The sequence below is a fragment of the Heloderma suspectum genome, chromosome 1 (genome assembly GCF_057233095.1).
Source record: "Heloderma suspectum isolate Gila_16-S chromosome 1, 16-S_ref, whole genome shotgun sequence".
Classification (NCBI taxonomy): Eukaryota; Metazoa; Chordata; class Lepidosauria; order Squamata; family Helodermatidae; genus Heloderma; species Heloderma suspectum.
In genome coordinates, this window is record NC_139458.1 from 52,107,351 (window position 1) to 52,126,954 (window position 19,604).

The following is a 19,604-nucleotide window of genomic DNA, read 5'->3' on the forward strand; positions in this document are numbered from 1 at the left end:
GTCTTCCTGTAACTTAGTCCACTATTTCGTGTCCTACAGTCTTGGATGATACTCTTCCTCCAAGTCATTAATGAAAATTTTAAAGAGTACAGGCCTTGCTAATCATGGGGCACTTCATCAAATATCTTACTGAAGTCAAGATATATTATATCCACAGCATTTCCATGATCTAATAAGAAAGTTACCCAATCAAAAAATGAAATTAGTTTGGCAGGACTTGTTCCTGGCAAATCCATGCTGCTTCCAGTGATCTCTGCATTAGTGTCAAGGTGCTTACTGATCAAGAACTTGATACTCTGCTCTAGAATCTTCCCAGGTACTGATGTCAGACTGTTCTGTAATTCCTCAGATCTTCCTTTTTGCAGACAGGTACAACATTTGTCCGCTAGTACTTCACCCATTCTCCAGGATTTCTCAAAGATAATAGACAGAGGTTCAGAGAGTCCATCCGGTTGCTCCTTCAACACCCTAGGATGCAATTCATCTGGACCTGGGCACTTGAACTCATTTAAGGTGCTTAGATATTCCCTGACCATCTCTGTATCAATCTCAAGCTGCACTCCTACCCTTCAGCCTGTTTGTCACATATGGCAAATGAGACACAGATCCTCTTTTGGGAGAAGACTAAGCCAAAATAGATAGATGAGCCTTTTCTCTGTTGTCAGTATTTTGCCATCTTTGCTGAGTCGCTGGTCTACCATTACTTTTAACATCTGAAGAAGTCCCTTTTGTTATTCTTAGCATCCCTTGCCATCCTATCCACTCTCTGCTTGAATACCTCCAGTGACAGAGAGGGTGTTGTTGCACTCATGTCCTGCTTGTGGGTTTCCCATCAACAGCTGGTTGGCCACTGTATGAACCAAATGCTGGACTAGGTGGACCCTTGGTCTGATCCAGCATGGCTTTTCTTATGTTCTTACCCTCAGCTCATTCTGAGCTGTGGCTTTCCTGACACCACCTCTGCTATCTGCCTGTATGCTTCCTTGAATCCAATTGATCAGTAGGAAGGACTCTCACCAGGTCTGCATAGTAGTGTGAAACCACCAGAAGATGCAAGTGCCTCACTAATCACCTGATCACTAATCTAATCATCTCCTGAACTGGCCAATCTAGAGCATCGATAAGGTAAAATACCATACCTGAGGCATTAAAGTTATGTGGGCTACATACCACACACCTTTTGCAGTATCATAATCCAGTGGGAAAACATTGAATACAATGTCAGTATATACTCTTCTCTTTGTTCTGTGGTAAAACCTGTTCCTCAAGTAACCAAACTTGTAAAAGTTATCTCATTCTGAAACTCCATGGTCAATCAAGGTCAGTTCAACTCTGTTCTGGTGGTCCATGTGTGTATGAGTATACGTGAGGTAAAGGACATATGGTAACAGATATAACATAATTAGCTGCTAAATGCCAAAATTCCAGAAATCTGCCCAAGGTGGGGTTTCTCTCTTAAAGACCCTGCAAAGTTTTTCTCTGAGCAGAGAAATGGATACAAGGAGGTATCCAGTGACCGGATTATTAGAAAGATGCCCTTCCCACTTTTTAAACCCATCTGGCATCCCTAGAGGATCACAGCTACTCAGTAAGATAAAAAGACCATTGGTCACTTACCCGTAAAAGGGATTTTGTGCATGTAAAACAGTACATCAGGTGAGTCTTATGCACCACCTAGTGGTCAAAGGCAAAACACTGCTCCAATTATGTCTTTTGACTGTCTTTCCCACCTTTGAAGCTCAGTTTCCAAAGACAAGCTCAGGAAGTACTAGGATCAGTGAGAGCAGTGAAACACAAACAAGAAAAACAGGACATCCCGCACTCTCTGCAGACAGGGCTTGGAAAGAAACCAAGTGTGACAAAATAGGAAAATTAATCCCCACCAGCAGAAACAGCCATAACAGAATCTGAATCTAGGGTGTGGCCCTGATGTACTGTTCTACAGGCACAAAGAAATCCCTTTTATGGGTAACTGACCAATGGTCTTTTCTCTTGTGCATGTAAACAGCATGTCAGGTGGGACATACCAAAGCTTGACCCATGTAGGGCGGGATTCAATGAAGTAGTAGCTGCTTAATGACTGGGAAGGATGTGTTGCAAGACACACCTTCCAAAGGCCACCTCAGCAGAAGCATATAAGTCAATCTTGTAATGTTTAACAAATGTGTTAGGATTTGCCCATGTAGCTGCCCTACAAATCAATGCAGCAGAGCACTAAGGAAAATAGCTGCCGATGTTGCGGCTACTCTTGTAGAATGGGCAAAAATTCTGGTAGGTGGAGACTTTAGGCAGGAATAGGCTAGGGAAATGCATGCCTCTAGCCATCTACTTAGAGTGGCATTAGAAACCTTCTGTCCCAAGGAAGCAGGATGGAATGACACAAACAGGGAATCTGACCGCTGAAAAGTTTTGGTTCTGCTGATATAGGCCTCAGAGCCCTCCTGACAACAAGTGAATGCCATTTCATTTCTGCGGGGTGCACAGGGGAAGGACAAAAAGTGGAAAGAATTAGATCTTGTTGGCAGTGAAAAGGAATCAGAACTTTAGGATGAACAATGGGGTTAGTATGGAGCAGCACTCTATCTTTATGGAATACACATAGGTGTTTATCCACAGAGAGGACATTAAGTTCGGAGATCCTTCTGGCTGATGTTACGGCCACCAAGAATAAAACCTTGGAAGAGAGCAGTTGGAGAGGTACTGATTTCAGGGGCTGGAAAGGTGGCTTCTGAAGTGCTGAAAGTACTTTATGGAGATCCAGGAAAGGTGTCGAACTGGAGGTGACTTTGAAAAAGCTCTGCACAGGAACTGTTTAAGAAAAGGATGAGCACCCATGAACCTATCTGGGTTTTTTGACAAAAGAGTAGATAGCATGGAAGCCTGAAGCTTGAACATATTTGGCTTGAGAATATGTCAAACTGTCAAACTGTCTTGCAGAAATGCTAAACAGTCTGAGATTCTGGCTTTTTTGAGCCCCAAATCCTTTTCTTAGTACACCAAGTCGAGAATATCTTCGATGTACTCAGGTAAATTCTGCGGGTAGATGGTCTCCTAAAGGCCAATATAATTTTGATTAGCGTGGGGGTGAGGTCTGCTTTGGCAAAATGGTTCCTTTCAATCTCCAGACATGTCACTGAAGCCATACAGGGTTTGGCTGAAGGAGATGGCCTGCAGAGGGAGAGGCCAAGGAGGAGCTGCTGCCAGATTGATCAGGTCAAGAAACCAGGGTCTCCATGGACAAAAAAGGGAGCCACTAGAATGAGTCTTGCCTTTTCTTCTTTCACCTCCAGAGAACCCTGGAGAGAAGAGGGAGCAGTGGAAAAACATACAGAAAATATATTGGCTATGGAGAAGACAGGGTATCCATCATCTCTGCTGCTGGAGATGCATAACAGGAGAAGAACCTGCTGACCTGGTGATGGGCTTCTGATGCAAACAGCTCCACCTGGACTCTCCTGAAACAGAAGACTATCTCTTCAAAGACTTCTGGGTGAAGCATCCATTCTCCCTGGTTTAGCTGTTTTCTGCTTAGCCAGTTGGCTTGAGTATTCTCTGCTTAGGTATTCTGCAGAGAGGGTTTCTAGGTGATGTTCCACCCAAAGAAGGAAGGCGTCCACCTCCTTAGAGGTCTGGAGACTTGGTTCTTTCTTGATGGTAGATGTTTCCTTTGGCTGTGACATTGTCCACCTGGATGAAAACCAATCTGAGAGGAAGTACTTGCGTGAAGTGTTGAACCGCTAGCCTGGCCACCTGGAGTTCTAGTAGGTTGATAGGAAGCTGCGACTTCCCCAAGGACCAGGTTCTTTGAACTATCCCCCCCTTGCACAGAGCTCCTCAACCAGAAAGGCTGGCATCTGATGTAATCACTGTTTGAGGGGGATCCTGGAGGGTGACCCCTCTCTCCAGAACAGGATGGAAGAGCCACCAGCAGAAGGAAGCTCAAACAGTCCGGGACAGATGAATGTTCAAGTGACATCTTGAAGCTATATCGTTTTGGAAAGGAAGAAGGGCCAATTGTAAGGGACGAGAATGAAGTCTTGCCCAAGTTGTTACCTGGAATGTTGACACCATAAGGCCCAAAAACCTTCATTAGAAGCATGAGGTCAACTGACTTCTTGAAGCAAATCAATTTGACTCCAGCTTGAATTTTGGAGAACCTCTCTAGAGACAGCCATGATCCCTACTCATGTGTTTATTAATACTCAGGTGGAGTATTCTGTGAGAGGGGAGCAGATGACTCTTTTGATTGGTGACCAGAAAACCAAAGTCCTTGAAACATGCCAGGGTGACTTGCAGGATGTCCACTGCCTAATGCCAAGAGGCTGAATGGATGAGAAGATCGTCAGTGTAAGGGTATACTGAGATCCCTTGTATGCGAACATATGCCACCAAAGTGACCATGATCTTTGTAAATACCCTGGGACATGAAGCTAGGCCAAAAAGTATGGCTCTGTATGGAAAATGGGACCCTTTGAAGGCAAAATGGAGGTAGTGCCGATGGTTGAGGAAGACAGGAACATGGAGATAGGCTTCTCTGAGGTCCACTGAAGTCATGACGTTTCCTAGGCAAAGAGCTTCTTTGATGGACAGCAGAGTCTCCATCCATAACCAGCAGTAACAGATGAAGTGGTTGAGAAACTTGAGATTCAAGACAGCTCTGATGGATCCATCTTCCTCTAAGACTATAAAGAAGTGAGAATAGAGCCCTAATCCCTTCACTTTTAGAGGCAACGGTTCCACAGCTGCAATACCTAGTAGAAAGTGGATAGCCAATTTCACCATCTTCCTTTTGGCTGGATTTGCTGGGGTTGGGGATAGGAAAAAATAGTGGGGAGGTCAAGAAGTCAGCTCCAGACGCAGACCAGAGCAAAGCACCCAACAATCTGAGGTGATGGCCAGCCATTTGCCAGTGTACCCAACAAGATGATTGCCCACAAACAAAAGGCTGGTGTCAGAACTGATGCCTGTATCCCCTTGACAAGGTGGATGAGCCAAATCTAGTGGAGAAGTTCTGTTGGCCTTTATTTCTGCCTCGGGAACGAGCCTAGGTGGGATGGGTGGACCAAACATCTCTCCCTTGCCCAGAGGTTTTAGAGAAACAAATAGCTGGCTTGTTTGGTAAGGATTAAAAGATCTCCTAAAGAAACACCTTTCTTCCTTCTTTCTTGCCATGGGCGTAGCCTTTTTCTTGTCTTTTGATTTGACTAAGCCATCCTTTAAAGCATAATCCCCAGAGAACTTGCCCCCAATGAAAAGCTCTGACGCTAGGTTGGACTTCGAAGGAGGAGCTTCCCAATGGCAAAGCCAAAGGACTCTCCTGGTAAACACATCAGCTGCTAGGGATCTAGCAGAGAACTGAGCCACATCCAAAGAGGCACCATTTTATTGCCAGGGCAGTAGCAATAAAAGCTACTGCCCTAGAGACCTTGAGAAGGGCCTTACGTAATCTGGCTGGATCATAAAGTGCCCCGTCTAACACATCTTCCAACCACAGGAGGGAAGATCTGGCAAAAACTGATGCTGAAGCTGCCACCCGAATAGATACGGATGCTACTTCATGGGCCTTCTTCAAACCAGTATCCAGCTTGCACTCAACTGTTTCGTTGAGCTGCGCATCCTCATCTTTCAGGTGAAGAACATGATTCACCACAGGCACATCAATAAGCAGGACTTTAATTTGATCCATAATAAGCTGCTCTAAAACAGCAATGATTGATTTCTTGTGCTGCAAAGGAGAATTCAGCTCACCTCTAATCACTTTTGGGATAAGAGCAGGCAGCTTCACCACTTTGGTCTTGCCATCCTAGAAGTAGAGGGTTGAGGAGTGTCTTCTGAAGGATCTAAGGCTGCCATAGATTTACATAGCAGGGGAAGAGAATGGGAATCCTGGAATCGGGTCCCTCAAGGTCAGACTCACCAGTCCACTCCTCTTCATCCAGGACAATTAAGTCTGCATCATTCTCATCTGGATTAGGAGAGTCCAGATTTGGGTTGGACATTTACTTTTTAACTTCCTCCTAGGCACATCATGAGAATCTGGATATATGAACACTGTCTTGAGCTGGAGCTGAAGAAGCCTGCTGTGACATTAGGAGAGAGCCAGAGGGCTGCACAGCATTTCTAGATGTAGCAGACATAGAAAGGGTTAAAGGCTGAGAATGAACCAAGGCATCCTTAGCCAGATCAGCTAATAAAGCCTCCTCCAAGCACTGTAGCAGCAAAGGCGGAATTTCCAGAGAAGCCGAATCCCCCCAGATTGCTGCCCGACTGTATGGGATTGACTGGGTTTTGGCGGGAAAAAGCAGTGGGCCTGGAGCATGATGCCTCTGTTCCCACAGGGCAGTCTGTGAACCCCTGGAACTCCTCCAGGGAAGACTGCATCAAAAACATACTGCCCAAATTCTCAGCCAAATCTGCCTCTCTGTCATTAGACAGATCTTCATCTGCCCTAAGGCTCCTTCTGGCCAACCACCTGGGAGACAGTATAGTAAAAGCTGGGCTCCTGCGTAAGGCCAGGCTCCCCCCCCCCTTGTCCTCCTCTTCTTCCTCCTCTTCCCAAACTCCCAACAACCATACCAGCCAGGGCTATGTCGCTGCAGGCACTCGATCTGGCTCTGGGCCCTTCTGAGGAAAACTCCCAAAGGTGGAGAAAAGGGAGCTCCAGATGCGACAGAAAGGCTTGCTTTTTCATAAGCTGTAGACGGACAAGCTGCTTCAATGCAAATGGGAGGGTCAGTAATGGCCACCATTATTGCCTTCCCGTCGCTCGCAGAGGCCACATGGAAGTGGTTTGTGAAGAGCCCGAGGAGACTGCCGGGCAAGGTTTATGAGAAAATTTGGGGGCAGAAACAGTCTTTCCTTTTGCTTTCCCCATAGCAAGCAGCAGAGCCGAAGGCACAAGGGAGAAAAGGCTGGCCAAACTGGAGGGGGGGGGCGGTTGGAGATGAAGATAGCCGACAAGAACAGAGAACCTGTGGTGGGGTTTGTTTGTTTTTACTGTTTTCCCTAAAAGGAAAAAAGACCGGGAAGGGAGGAAAAGAGAACAGACAATAACACAGAGACATGGAAAAGTTAAGGAGAAAATGGAAAAAACAAGCCCGGGTCAGAAGAACTAGAGAGGCGACCCCAGGACCACTTCAGTAAGGCAAAATCGCAAAACTGAGCTTCAAAGGCAGGAAAGACAGTTAAACGACTTAATTGGAACAGCAATTTTGCCTTTGACCACTAGATGGCGCATAAGACCCACCTGATGTACTGTTTACATGCACAGGAGAAAAAAAGAAATTATTAGCAGGTAAAATAAGTTAATCTGTATTTTAAACTAACCTTTTCCAAGTCATCCATAGCTGCCTTCAATTTGCCTATTTTCCTGTATATTGCTCCACGTCTACAGTAGTGAAATGCAGAAGAATATCCTTCATTTATCAGTTGAGTTATTCTATCAATTTCAGACTGATACTGTTCAAGTTCATTTGTTTCGCCTTCCCAAAGAAGTGGATTCACCAAGTCTGCTAATTCCTTTTCCTTTGTTTTCTCTTCCACATCCTTTTTGCTTGACACTGATCTATCTTTATCTTCAACAGATTGCCTACTGGGAGGGAATAACTCATCAAACCATTTAATCCAGATTGTTTTGGCCCAAAGATATTCATCAGAGTTGTCTGGCTTTCTACCTTGCTTTTCTGCAAATTTTTCAAAATCCATCCTACAAGGGAGGCTGGGGCTTCGATAACATCGAACTGCTTGAGATACTTTGATACAGAATTTATTATGCATATGAAGCTTTCCAAGAGATACAGACCTAAGTCAAGAAAAAAGAAAAGCAAAATTGTAGTCACACTTTGTCAGTGTGTTTGTCAGACATAGTGATGTAAGATCTACTTGTTGAAAGAAATTTAAAAAGCAGGTTATACATTGTGACATAGTACATATGTTGAGAATATCTACTTTGGTTCATAATATTGGTACATAATATTTAAGCTTTAACCCAAATCAGAAATTCCTATCAGAGGTACAAAACAAACTACTTCACAGATTGTACTTCAATAGACTGATATATAGATCTTTAATGTTATACAGAGCTGTACAATTCTGCAAAATCCATGAAAAAAGTGTAATCTAGCCCAAAGCACTAGTTTCTGATGGAAATGGCCTTCCACATTATTATGGTGAGACAGAAAATCCAAATGGCACCTCCCTCTGATGGTAGTTATTGTTTTAATAAATTAGGCAGACCATTTAATGCTAACAAGGGTGAGGTATGCATACCCAGAGGATTCCATAAGGATCAAAAAGCCCTATTTCCCGTCTTCTGTCCTTGGCACATTCACAGGTAGTGGAGCATGCCATTACAGAGCATGGGAGGAAGGGGGGCACATTCCATATTCTCAGGCAACTTGGGCACTCTATGTAATGCAAGTTACTCATGATCTGAACACACAAAATTTGGATATAAGTGAGAGGAAGGTTTGTATGGTGATATGGGAGGCAGCAAATCCCCATAATGGTCTGTTGTACTACCTGAACAGGTGATGAGAAAAAAAGAGAAGAAACAGGGCTCTGCTGAATCCTATGGGAACCTTCTGCACACAGTTACTGCTGTGCTAGTAATCAGAGTAGACTCTCCCCTTTTCTTTCTTTCAATCTGGGTTTCTTTCCAAATAGAAAATTAAGATGGCTATCAAAACAAAAACCCTCATACATTATTTAAAAACCTGTATCACACTAAAGAACTGACACACAGTATTGGAGACATTACCAGAAGTCTCAGAGATGCTCAATACCAAGGTCACGATTGACATTTCTATCTCTTTTTCCTCCCTCATTCAAAGTTGCTAAGGCTGCTTTTTCCTCTTTAATATCTCTAAAATCCATGCTGTTCTCCATGACCCGAGGGCTAAATATCTCTCTCCATGTTGTAGTCCCATCTCAAACTTTCCCTCCTAATATATCTCCTCTATTCAGTCAATTCTGAATGTTTCTATTAAGTCACTCTTTTTCCCCATCACTATAGCGATGTCATCCAAACATACATTTTGGGTATGGATATTTTGGATATCCCCAGATCTGCCCCAGTTTAGCCTGGGCTCAGGAATATGGCACCAATTAGCTTGCAACACCTTACTGGGGATGTTGCAACTGTTCACATCAGTCAGAGTAGCATCACCGATTGCTGCATGACAGCTGGGCTGTGTAATTTTCCCAATTTGGGAATGTATGAACTTTGTTAGGGTAGGATGGGGATAGGGCCTGCATGTCAGCAATCTCCTAAACTTAGGAATGTGTGGTGTTTGCTAGAGTTGGGGTGGAGAGCAGAGGTTAATGTAGCATTACATAGCAACTTGTGTATCGTGAGCAAAAGAGCAATCCTAAGAGGGAGTGAAGTGGCAGACAATCCACCACTTTGAAAGCCCTGCCACCTTGCACCAGCCAGGACAGGAGGTAGTGAGGGGCATTTTCCTTTGATGATTTCACCGGCAGTAAAAATATATCTCTCTCTCTTCCTCCCACCCCATTGTTTTCAAGCGGGAATTAGCTATGCCAACTCCAGGCTGGGAAAGTCTGATTCTGACACTTCTCAGTGAAACAAAGGGGCTTTGGATCCAGCAAATCCAAGGCCACCTCTAACCCACACCAACCCCACCCCTAGTACATCCCATTTCAGAGCCTGCTGCTATTGGAAACACTGCCAGTGGTCTAAGTGCATGGAGCTTTTCTTGGGTGTACTGGAGGTTGGTGGGCTCTGCAGGGAAGAAGCACCTCTGCCCCATCCAACCCACATCCAGCCAGTGGATCTGTAACTTTGGATTGCTCTGTCGAAGTACTTAAATGAATATATTTTAAAAAATAAATTATAAATATATCTTTTGCAAATGGTAATAAAAATATAACCTTTTAAGAATCCTTGGAGGTTCATTTAATTTCTTACTTATAATTCCCAATAATTGAGGGGTAACATGTCTCCCTAATTTCAATGATTTCTTTCTGCATCCTTTCTTTGGGAAAACGATGTACTTAAGTCCAGCTTTTCGAGATTGTGCAGCAAGAGCACTGCCATCCAGAAGCTGAGCACCTTGAACAGGTTGAGCAGGTTCTGCACTGGAGGGGGCAAGACTTGCTGTTCGTTCTTTTACTGAATCAGAATCTTTATCTGTATTAGGAACACTTTTCTGAGAGCTAGGAGAACTTTTCTGAGGGCTATGAGCCCTTTTCTGAGGGCTAGGAGCCCTTTTCTGAGGGCTAGGACTAGGAGAGCTTTGCTGTGTCTTCGCTGGAGAAACTTTAGCCTCTGGTAGTGTAGCCGTAATATCTGCTGTTTCTTCATGTTTCTGCATAACATTGATTTCTTCCATAGTGGTTTTGAAATTTGCAGAAATCTTTAGAATTGTTTTGTCTCTATATGATGACAATTCTGGTGCACTGATTGATCTTTTAACCAAATCTAGCTGTAAGAAAAATATTTTTTATTTAATGTCTTTTGGGGAAATGTTCCAAGCAGCAATTTACATAAACACTATAAAATATTATAAATCACACTGAGATGCATATTGATATATTCTAATGAAAGAAAAATATTGGCATTTTAATACTTAGACGAAGAAATTTCCCCAATCTAGAGTTCTATGTGCACATCTCATCCAGACCAGATTGTTGGATTGGGGCATGATTTACAACCTTTTAAAAACTCATGCAGATTTTTCTTTTTACAGATGAAGGACTATCTTCATTGCAAACATTCCCAGGAATCAAATGTGTTTGTATCAGCTAGAGATGGTTTTAATTTAGGCTTTTAATTATTAAGGACCATAATTTGAAGGGCTCAGATAAACTAATAGCATAAGTGAAAGGTATGATATTATCATGACAAAAAATTAGAAAACATCTATTTCAAGATGTGGAAATTTTAGATTTTAGAAACTTCTTAAAAACCTGGGAGGAAATATACTAATATGTATTCCCAATATGCTATTAATTCCCCGACCAATACTGCTGAGTGCTGTAAGTTTGACCCAACCAAATAAAAATGCTTTTTTAAGTCCCATCAGTTTCAGTCATAAACACAGTTAAATTTTCCCCCAAAGTATCTGATTTAGGCTGAACTATGCCAGTTATGTCTGTTAATATATCCTGATAAGTTCATAGGTAACTTAACCTTCCCTTTCTAGCTTCTGTGGACTAGAATTCTTTTAAAACAAAGAATCAGCACCACAACTGATACTAAATAAAACTCATATTTTTGTTAATAATATAGAATTGGTTCTAATCACTTCAAAGGATTTCCATAAGAAGTATAACTGAAACTAAATAAAAACAAAGTGCTGTTCTATGTTCCTGGTAAGTATTACTTGAGTTTGCAGTCTCAGGGATGCATCCCATTTACAGGTGGTGCTTTGTTGTTCTGGTAGTAACCTTCACATAAAATTATTTTTGTACTGTTGATACTTAACGGAATAAGATTTATAAAACCAACATACATATTTGTTGGAGATGCAATTCTTCCACAGCAGACTACTTACACATGTGGTGGCTTTGTCCTGTAATACAAAGTTTTTCTTATCAAGTAAAAAGATATAAGAATGACGAATTACAATCTACCCTTAGAACCAAATAACAAGTTGTTTCAAGTTCTGCAACGTACAGTAAATTATGAGCATTGTTCTTTAATTTCTAATTTATTGTCTGCTGCAAAGTTAATAACAGCTAAGAAGTGGAAGAAATCTATTGTCCCAATATGTAAAGAAGAGTCTGGCAGCCAGCTTAGTTAACAAAAGTAAGCTGAATTGTTAAACTGACAAATGGAAGACAAGTAATGAGAAATCTGCAACAGAATGGTGACCTTTAATCAAATTTTGGAGAAGTATGATATTAATATAAATGTATATCAGTATTTTCAATATTGTGAATACTTTCATACATGTTTTATTCATAAATATTTATACTGATATTTGTAATGTACTTATTGCATAACCCAACATATACCCCTTTTGGTTTCCTTGTTATATATGTATCAATAATTAATTAAAACATTAAAGTTTAAAATAAACAGTGGCTTGGATTCAGAGTTGCATAGAGCAGAACTCACAAGTGAAGTTCTGCTCCCACGAGTGAAAGGGGAATAAGTGATTTTTTGTTATTCCTCCCCCCTCCTCCCTCAATCCTCTCTCTCCATAATATCTGCTACAGAGGGTTGGGGGGGACCCTCTGAAAAAGTGTGGGAGGCGGTACTATGGGAAGGGGAAATTGGCAAAAATAATTACTTCCTTTCCACCTGCAGGTAGGGATGTCCGCGGAATCCGCCACAGACTCAAATGAGGCCGAATTCCATTGAATTCAGCCCCTCGGAGTCCGTAGCGGAACGGATGTACTCAGCTCTGCCTCCCGGACCCACGTGGGCCAAATCCTCCCTCCCAGCGGCTCCATTTGGGAAGTGATCCAGACACAAATGGCATCCGCGACACCATTTGCATCCCCGTTTTTCCTCGCGATAGGCTACACAGCTGTATTTATGTAGATATTTACGTAGCCTACTGTGAAAAAACAGGGACGCAAACGGCGTAGTGGATGCCATTTGCGTCCCTGTTTTTTCACGCGATAGGCTACGTAAATATCTACATAAATACATATGTGTAGCCTATCGCAAGAAGAAACAGGGAAGCAAACGGTGTAGCAGATGCCATTTACGTCTGGATTACTTCCTGTTTCTGCTCAGCAGCGATACAGCATGGCAATGGTGGCTGTATTGCTTGTGGAACGGAGCCGGCCGGCGGCTCCATGGACTCACCACAAAGCGGAGCTGGCCAGTGAGGATTCCGGGGGGAGGAACGGATCGCCTCCCCCCCCCCGTGGACCCCCCCCCCCCCGCAGACTCCAGGTAAAGGGATTTGTACATCCCTACCTGCAGGAGAATCTAGTTTGTGGAGGAGCTTTTGCTGGATCTGGCTGACTTCTATGAAGGGAAGGAGCCCTTCAGTTCACAGAATAGCAGAATAGTCTCTATCCAACCCAAGTAATTTTGAGTTAAACCTCTATCATAAAACAAAACATTAATATTAAATATAAAATTAATTACTTTCTAGCAGTGCAATCCTTTACATGACTACTCAGAAGAAAATCCCATTGAGGTTTATTCTCAAGTAAGTGTACATAGGATTGCAGCCTAAACTGTACTAATTTTTTTTAATCAATTCCTAATGAAAATATTTTATCACACTGAGGATAAAATTGATGGTATGGGATATTAAAAATTACAATACCTCTGATATTTTACTTGTAGAAAATAAAAGTTGTGGACAAGAAGGACATCTTCCATTTACTTTAACACTCTACAATAAAAGCAAAGTGGATACATGTGTTAATAACATCAACAAATTACCCTAATACAATTTTTATCTGAAAGCTGGATATAGATTGTGAATGGGTATGAAAAATATGTTAATTTTACATTAAGACTATAGAATTAAAAAATAATTTGAGTTCTCTTTACATAAAGATAAACTGACATTTGTATGTATAAGAGGTCCAAAAATTGTTGTGGGAGAGGTACACACAATGTACCTTTCTAACTTAGATAAAATTTTCTCCAACAACTGGTTGCCAAAAGGAATACTATTCCACATATACACAATTGTCCCTCAATAAACAACTAATTGGATGTGTGTAGTCATATTTTTTTTTGCAGGAGTATAATTTTCACACAAATAAGGTCCAGCCATCATAATGCTGGGATGATATATACAAGTCAGGCACAAGTATACTAAGAAGTTGGGTCTGTTGGTATATTTCTGATTCCAAATTACATTTTTCAGCACAGGAGTGAATTTCAAGAACACTTTTGTGCATGAAATTGTAATATTGCAAGCAACCTTTCAAGCATATATGACTAGATCTCTAGTAGACAGAAGAGCAGGCTGAACATCAATCTGTTATCTGAGAATGAGGTGGTATTAAGTTACATGCGACAATATAAAGGAGGAATGTCAAGTATAAGGCCCCAGGTATTTATCAGCCTGCTGAAGACTCCAGTAAGCCCACGGTCTCTATATTAGCCTAAACAAAATCCAGTTATTTTTCAAGGCAGGAATCCTCTAGTCTCATTTAGAACAATAAAGCTGACTTTCTAATAGCTGTTACTATGTATCAGCTTTGTCTCCATATCTTTTAAAAGTGCACTGTGGAGTGAAAAGTAGTAGTGAATCATGGGCATTCGGATAAAGAGTTCAGGTATATATGTACAAATTGAGATAGAATTGACTTTTTGTTTGAAAAAGAATTATGAGTACTGACTCTGGGCATCTGCTAGATGGGGAATTTGGCACTCTTATTTCATTTCAGTTTTACATCAATAGCAGCAAACATATACAGCTACACGCTGGAAGCAAAGATGGAAGGGCACGGGACATGATTCCCCACTCCCCACATGCATTTACATGTATTGCTGGTAACATTTATAGCATAAAAATATTTTATTTTCAATTTGATTTCTTATACTGGCTTCAATCTATCACCCCATTTATTTTCTTCATATCTGGGAGCTTTACATTTGAACACCCTGAAAATTGTCAGGCCGATACACTGTACAGTGTTAAGTGACAGTTTTCTTACTATTTTATAGGCATTGCTACATGACGTTCTTCATGATATTTTTCACAAAATTCATGACAGTGTAACTCTGTGACAAATGCTCCCATCTCGGTTGGCTTATGATTCTACTGCAATTCTAAGAGAGGGAGTAGAGGTACACAAATTAACTGGTCCTTGGTTCTCAGTCCTGCTAATGAGCTGAAAAAAGGAACCATTGTAGTGGAAACACAGAAGACCACTGTATATCGAGGAGCTAGTGGTGCATCACAATTGTTCTCTTATTCATGCCCTAATCCATATGAGAGCCCAGCTCACCTCTGTGCCTGGATTTCTCTCCCAGGCCTAGTGGGCGGCAGACATAGCTCACTACTGCCATCTGGCTTGGCTGCCTGTCAGTGACAAAGGCTAATTCTTTTCTCCCAGCTTGTGAAAAAGTATGGGGAGAGGGGCAGAGAAAGAGCCCACTACGTGTATAAATCTCTGAGGGAAGCTTGAGAGGCAGAACCTTGCCATAGACCAACCGGACAGGTGCTATGGGGCCAGGCTGTTATGAAGTCCATTTGTCACTGTTCTTATCTAATTTGTTGATTTGTTGTTTGTTAAGATAACAGTACAGGGTTCCTGGTGACTAAAGAAACATATGCTCTATGCTCTGAATGTATTGTCATGCTTTTTCTTGCTTTATTCTTCTTTCCTTCACCGACTGGTGTGTTCATTGCCTCTGATTATCCCAAAAGAACCATTGCCTACTGACAAAACAATTGGAAAAACTGCCATAAATGGAAGGTAGCTTCTCAGGTACAGGAGGCAGACAAAACAAAGTCATAGGAGTTAAACAACAATTACTTCTAGGAATATGAGAGTGCCTAGGATTGCTAAGGAAACAGTAGGGGGAATAACTGGGAAACAGAGAAGGCAACAGTTGTCCAATGGTGACAACATTCCCCTTTGGGATTGCCTTGATGTTTTCCTATGCCAGTGTAAAGGCTGATAACGTCTTTACTTATCAGGTAAAGACTGAGGGGCCAATTCCCAGCTTGGCCCTAAGAAGTTACAGTACAAAGCAGCCTTATAAAGAAGTCCACAAATGTACTAGCCTGCAGAAATATTCACTCACCTGCTGGTGGTTGGCAGAAAGGGGATGGGGAGTTGCATTGTTATGTTGGGCATGGAGGAGGTATCCCTCCTTGAGCAGACTGTTTGGTTTCTATGCTGGGTGCAGAAGAGGTATGGAGCACTCCATTCCTCTTCCCCCAGCCCACTTGCTCATCTGCATAAAACAAGGTCCTGGGCAAGGTGCTTGAGCGGGTGGTTGTAGGACAGCTCCAGGCACTCTTGAATGAAACGGATTATCTAGATCCAATTCAATCGGGCTTCAGGCCTGGTTTTGGAACGGAAACTGCCTTGGTCGCCCTGTGGGATGACCTCTGCCGGGAGAGGGACAGGGGGAGTGCGACCCTGTTGATTCTCCTGGACCTCTCAGCGGCTTTCGATACCATCGACCATGGTATCCTTCTGGATAGGTTGTCTGGGTTGGGAGTTGGAGGCACTGCACTACAGTGGTTCCGCTCCTACTTGGATGGCCGATTCCAGAAGGTGGTGCTGGGGGATTATTGCTCTGTGCCATGGCAATTGTGCCATGGGGTTCCACAGGGCTCTATTCTATCCCCCATGCTGTTTAACATCTACATGAAACCGCTGGGGGAGGTTATCCGGAGGTGTGGGCTGAGGTGCCATCAATATGCGGATGACACCCAGCTCTACCTCTCTTTCTCATCAAAACCAGGTGAGGCAGTGGCTGTTCTGAACCAGTGCCTGGGCACGGTAATGGACTGGATGAGGGCTAATAAACTGAAACTCAATCCAGACAAGACGGAGGTACTGTTAGTGGGTGGTTCGTCTGCCCGGCTAGGTGATATTCAACCTGTTCTGGAGGGGGTTGCACTCCCCCTAAAGGATCAGGTTCGTAGTTTGGGGGTGCTCTTGGATCCAGAACTGTCACTTGAGGCACAGGTGAACTCAGTGGCACGGAGCACTTTTTATCAGCTTAGGCTGGTATACCAACTACGCCCTTATCTGGACAGAGATAGCCTAGCTACAGTTATCCATGCTCTGATAACTTCTCGTCTGGATTACTGCAATGCGTTATACGTGGGGCTGCCTTTGAAAACGGTCCGGAAACTTCAGCTGGTCCAAAATAGGGCAGCAAGATTGTTAACAGGGACTGGCCTGCGAGCTCATATTACGCCAGTACTTTTCCAGCTGCACTGGCTGCCAGTCCATTTCTGGGCCCGATTCAAAGTGCTGGTGTTAACATTCAAAGCCCTTAACGGCTTGGGGCCAGGTTACCTGAAGGATCGCCTCCTCCCATATGTGCCTGCCCAGACCTTAAGATCATCATCAGCGGCCCTTCTCCGTGAGCCCCTGCCAAAGGAAGTGAGGCGGGTGGCTACTAGGAGGAGGGCTTTTTCTGTTGTGGCACCCCAGCTCTGGAATGAGCTCCCTAGTGAGGTTCGCCTGGCGCCTACATTGTACTCCTTTCGGCGCCAGGTGAAGACCTTTTTATTTTCCCAGGCATTTTAGCTTTCTAAATTTTTATCTTTGCTGTTTTAAATCTGTATTTTAAACTCTTGTACTGCTGCTAGGTTTTATTGTGGTTGTATTGTTATATTGTGGTTTTAATGTTCTATATATTTTAAATTGTTTTATTGTGTGTTGTTTGGTTTTAGTTTTTGTGAACCGCCCAGAGAGCTTCGGCTATTGGACGGTATAGAAATGAAATAAATAATAATAATAATAATAAATAATAAAACTCTATGCATTCACCTGAATGGAGTTCCTGATACACAACTACAATGCAATAAATACTGAGTGAAGCCTATAATAAGCTAAATATCCAATGAAGGAACAGATAAAAAATATTCTGATAATGCTAAGGCTTCAGTGAATGAAGACGGTGTTCACAATTTGTACTGAAAGCTACACTATATATTATTTATTCATTCCAATACTTGTATGCTGCCTTGTGGGGCAAGGCCCTCCACAGGTGGCTCACATGAAACAAATAAAATATTTAGAAAATATATAAACCATTATCCAAATAGAATATTAACAGCAGTACACTAAAATAATATATAGCCTACTACTACAATACACACAGAAAGCAAGTTGTCAAAGTCATCGTCAGACTCGGATTCTTCTTCTTCTCGAAGATCACAGGAAAAATCTTCACAAATAACCCCATTGATCATATTGCTCTGGAAAAATAAAACAGAATTGTATTAACATCAATAGGCACTATGACCCTTCATACCCAATTTCACTTTGAATTCATAAATTTCAGGCTGTAGTTCTAGGAAAAAATTAAAACTGTAAAAATAAGATTTCTTAGGCTCTGATAAAGTCTACATTTGTCCCTTAGAACAAGGAATACAGAATAGGTTGAACAATATATTTTATTTGGACTAAATAGTACTTAAAATACAGGATTAGGGATGTCAGAGAAATCCACAATGGAATGGAATAATTTTGGATTTTCATGAATTCGACCTGTGAATTCCGCCGTGGATCAGCTTTTCCCCTGTTGGACAGATTCTGCGTATTTGCAGACCAGTTTTCTAACTTGCACAAATTTAGTCACAGAAAATTACACAGAATTTAAAAACCAGCCAAAAATTTGCACTTCCCCCATAGGCTAAAGCATGAAAATGTGCATTTGGGGGGTATCTGTGCATTTTCGCACACACAAATTTGTGCAGCTGCAAATTTGTGCAAATTCAGGAACAACCCCCCCCCCCCCAATTCCATTGATGGGTAGGCAGTGGAATTAAAGGTGCCTGACAATCCACGAAACACAGACTGAATGGATTTTACACAATCCATACATCCCTACACAGCATACAAGCTTCTGAGTTACACAGAACTCTTTCTAGCCCAAAACGTCTCAGCTATAGGAGGTTCCCGATGAGGGCTCTTTGTGGGCACAGAGCTCATATGTTTGATGCACAGAGATCACGAAGAAGAAGTGGACATAATATACCTCGACTTCAGCAAAGCTTTCGACAAAGTGCCCCATGATATCCTGATTAGCAAACTAGCTCAAAGTGGGCTAGATGAAACAACGATCTGGTGGATCCACAGTTGGCTACAGAATCAGACTCAAAGAGTGCTCATCAAAGGGATCTTCTCAAACTGGGGAGAGGTAATGAGTGGGCTACCACAGGGCTCAGTCCTGGGCCCAGTGCTCTTCAATATTTTTATTAAGGACTTGGAGGAGGAGGTGCAGGGAATGCTGATCAAATTTGCAGATGACACAAAATTGGGCGGGATAGCTAATACCCTGGAATACAGAAACAGAATTCAAAGTGATCTTGATGGGCTGGAGTGCTGGGCAGAAAACAACAGAATGACATTTAATAGGGATAAATGCCAAGTTCTGCACCTAGGAAAAAGAAACCAAATGCACAGTTACAAGATGGGGGATACTTGGATCAACAACACTACAAGCGAGAAGGACCTTGGAATTGTTGTAGATCACAAGCTGAATATGAGCCAACAATGTGATGTGGCTGCAAAAACGGCAAATGATATTTTGGGCTGCATTAATAGTAGTATAGCTTCCAAATCACGTGAAGTACTAGCTCCCCTCTACTCAGCAATGGTTAAGCCTCACCTTCAGTACTGTGTCCAGTTCTGGGCGCCACACTTTAAGAAGGATGCAGACAAACTGGAGAGGGTTCAGAGGAGGGCAACAAAGATGATTAGGGGACTGGAAACAAAGCCCTATGAGAAGAGACTGACAGAACTGGGCGAGTTTAGCCTTGAGAAGAGAAGACTGAGGGGAGATATGATAACGCTCTTCAAGTATTTGAAAGGTTGTCACAGAGAGGAAGGCCAGGATCTCTTCTCAATCATCCCAGAGTGCAGGGCATGGAATAATGGGCTCAAGTTACAGGAAGCCAGATTCCGGCTGAACATCAGGAAAAACGTCCTGACTGTTAGAGCAATACAACAATGGAACCAAT

General features: G+C 42.5%; 1 protein-coding gene across 1 annotated transcript in view; it reads right to left on the bottom strand.

The window, feature by feature from the left end:
* The window catches only part of TTC6 (tetratricopeptide repeat domain 6), a 170,511-nt gene that overhangs the window by 84,857 nt on the left and 66,050 nt on the right, over nucleotides 1-19,604 (bottom strand). The window contains exons 17-20 of the mRNA XM_084827146.1: nucleotides 17,739-17,837; nucleotides 13,254-13,322; nucleotides 9,892-10,445; nucleotides 7,327-7,801 (exon numbers count right to left, since the gene is read on the bottom strand). Of these exons, the coding sequence (XP_084683272.1) occupies nucleotides 7,327-7,801; nucleotides 9,892-10,445; nucleotides 13,254-13,322; nucleotides 17,739-17,837 (1,197 nt within the window). The remainder of the gene's footprint in view (nucleotides 1-7,326; nucleotides 7,802-9,891; nucleotides 10,446-13,253; nucleotides 13,323-17,738; nucleotides 17,838-19,604) is intronic.